This window comes from Acanthisitta chloris, unplaced genomic scaffold (assembly GCF_000695815.1).
Source record: "Acanthisitta chloris isolate BGI_N310 unplaced genomic scaffold, ASM69581v1 scaffold9453, whole genome shotgun sequence".
Lineage (NCBI taxonomy): Eukaryota > Metazoa > Chordata > Aves > Passeriformes > Acanthisittidae > Acanthisitta > Acanthisitta chloris.
Window position 1 is genome coordinate 12273 of NW_008666570.1, and position 2794 is coordinate 15066.

General features: G+C 41.8%; 1 protein-coding gene across 1 annotated transcript in view; it reads left to right on the forward strand.

Annotated features, from left to right (window-relative positions):
• The window catches only part of SGTB (small glutamine-rich tetratricopeptide repeat (TPR)-containing, beta), a gene marked incomplete at its 5' end in the record, with an annotated part of 14270 nt that extends 11768 nt beyond the window's left edge, over positions 1–2502 (forward strand). Inside the window, 2 exons of the mRNA XM_009072177.1 lie at positions 628–711; positions 2101–2502. Coding sequence (XP_009070425.1) covers positions 628–711; positions 2101–2212 — 196 coding nt within the window. The remainder of the gene's footprint in view (positions 1–627; positions 712–2100) is intronic.
• Positions 2503–2794: the final 292 nt, after the last annotated feature.

Below are 2794 nucleotides of genomic sequence, written 5' to 3' on the forward strand. Positions count from 1 at the left end.
CAAGCATATTGAGGTACTGGAGCATGTTCAGGGCAGGAAAGCAGTGCTGGTGCAGGGTCTGGAGCACAAGTCCTATGAGGAGAGGCTGAGGGAGCTGGGGGTGTTTAGCCTGGAGGAGGCTCAGGGGAAATTTTATCACTCTCTACAACTGTCTGAGAGGAGGTTGTAGCCAAGTGGGGGGTCAGTCTCTTCTCTTCTAGGCAGCTAGTGACAGGATGAGAAAATATGGTCTCGAGCTGCGCCTTGGGAGGTTTAGGTGAGACATTAGGAGGAATTTCTTCCCAGAAAGGCTCATTAGACACTGCAATGTTCTGCCCAGGGAGGTGGTGGAGTCGCCATCCCTGGAGGTGTTTGAGACTGGACATGGCACTTAGTGCCATGGTCTAGTTGACATGGAGGTGTCAAGTCATAGGTTGGACTCAATGATCACAGAGGTCTTTTCCAACCTGATTGAGTCTGTGATTCTATTGCTGAAAATAATTTTATTTTTGCTTACTGTAAATAAAACTACTGTAGTTTCTTCTCTTTGCAACTCACTTCCAGCAATTAAAAAAACCCACTAGGGTTTATTGCTTCCCACAAAGGTACCTGCACTGCCCAATGCCAACTCTGTGCTCACTATTGCAGGATGTCAGGGATGATGTCCAATGCCATTGGAGGTCCTGCGGCCGGAGTCGGTGGCCTGTCGGATTTGTCCAGCCTGATCCATGCGTAAGTAAAACTGCACAGCTGCAGCTGTTACATTTGGAGTAGGATCATTGTGCAGGACTGGTGTCAAGCTGATTATATACTGTGGCCTATTTCCACTGTATTCTTATTTGTTATTACAACAGGGAACTTGAAGACTTATTTCCCGCGATCTTGTTTGTACGTTCCCATCAACTGGAATGACTGGACTGTGCACTCAGTTTCACTCTCTGGTTCTCATACACTTGTTAATTCCTAATGCTACATACTAAAAATGTTCCTTTAAATCTTTAAGTACTCCTACATATGCTTTCACGTGTGGATAAATTTAGTACCTGATACCCTAGACACTAGAAAAGCTACAGATCTACTTAGCACAGGGCACAAGGTCTGCTCCATTTAGACAAGGAAGGTTTCAGAATAATGGAGAGTGCCTTTACAAACACCAGGACTAAAGGCTTTTATAGCATAATGATGATAAAATCCATCTGAAAAGGTCTGCACAAAACCATGCTGTTTCCTTATATGCCAAGATTTCTTGAAGGGCATAGAATCTTACTTTAATTCAGCATTCTAGCCCATTTGACACTTTTTCTAAGTTCTGCCCCTTCAGGGCAAAAGCAATTTATGGTTTACATCAGAGGCAGGAATGTAACCCCAAGGGTTGTTTTTGCAAAAATCATGTGCTACACAGAGACCTATGAAAATGTGGCTTTTCTACAACCTGCATTGTGGTTTGAAGGAGTCTTGGTAATTTGTTACTTGGGCAAAATGCAGAAGGTACAGAGAAGTCATTCCAGGCTATTCCTGGAGTACAATTTTGTACTTGTTTTTTTAGTAAGCCAGTGTTATGCTTATCTTGTACACTGAACTGATCTTACCTGTTAATATTATTCTTAAGCTACAGCTGTTACAGAGATGGATCTGCTATTACTTCAGTCATACAAGACCTAAAGATGTATGTTTGCTTTCTACTAATTACATCTTGTTCACAAGTACAAGTTGGCAGCTGCACACCGTGTTTCTGGAAAAGCTAACATAAGGTTGTACTTCAGCTCCTAGCATAGTTAATTAAATGGATCCTCTCACAAAGAAGGGAACAAATCACTCGAGCAGATGCATTGCTAAATTTTCGTTTTAACAAGTAAGGTAATAATTTCTGTAAGGTAATACTTTCTGTAAGGTAATACTTCTTCCTCCATGTTATCAAGTAGAAGTAATAATACTAAAGAATGAAGTGTAAATGTAATGATAACCTTGTTTGGAGACACTTTAGCCAGATAAAGTCACGATACCACAAATACCTTCAAACTATGCAGCAAGTTATCTTTAATCTTAATGTAATATACCCCTTAGCTGTGTTGGGATATCCTGTTCCTTATAAATGCTGATCTCCCTTAAAACTTCACACAGGGGACAGCAGTTTGCTCAGCAGATACAGCAGCAGAATCCTGAGCTCATAGAGCAACTGAGGAATCACATCCGGAGCAGATATTTGAGCGGCAGCACTGAAGAGCATTCCTGACTCCACGGAGGCATGTGAATTGGAATGATATATAACCCCAAAATGCATACCATAGTTAGTAGCAAAAGCACCATTGTAACTCTTCTGCTTGCATAGGAGACAGAAAACTCTTTGTGCGTGTTTGCAACCAAGAAGAAATCTGTTAAACAGATCTCTTGCACATAACTTGGAACATATCGTTTATGTATAGTTACTCCTCTGATAATTAATACACTGAATAGGTGGTTTATTGAAATACCCAAATCCAAGTCATTTCAGTGTGTGCATTAGATTGATCTCCAGGGCTGCTGAGTGGGGAGTTGTTCTGTAGTGTGCTGATCTTGCATAACAGCCTAACTCCACAATCCTAGTGCGTCAAACTCATGTTGTTATGGTGAGGATCATGGTGGCAGTACTCCCTGTCAGCTATTGGAACAACTGGCCCATCTGATGTGCCCTTTCACAATGAGCACAAAGCAATGTTAGAGTATAGAATGTACTTGAAGCCAATGCTTGAGAAGCCTGTGGAGGGGCCATCATTAGTAACATCAAATATTTCTCAACTCCACTGGGCAGGAGGAGGGAGATGATTGCATATGAAGG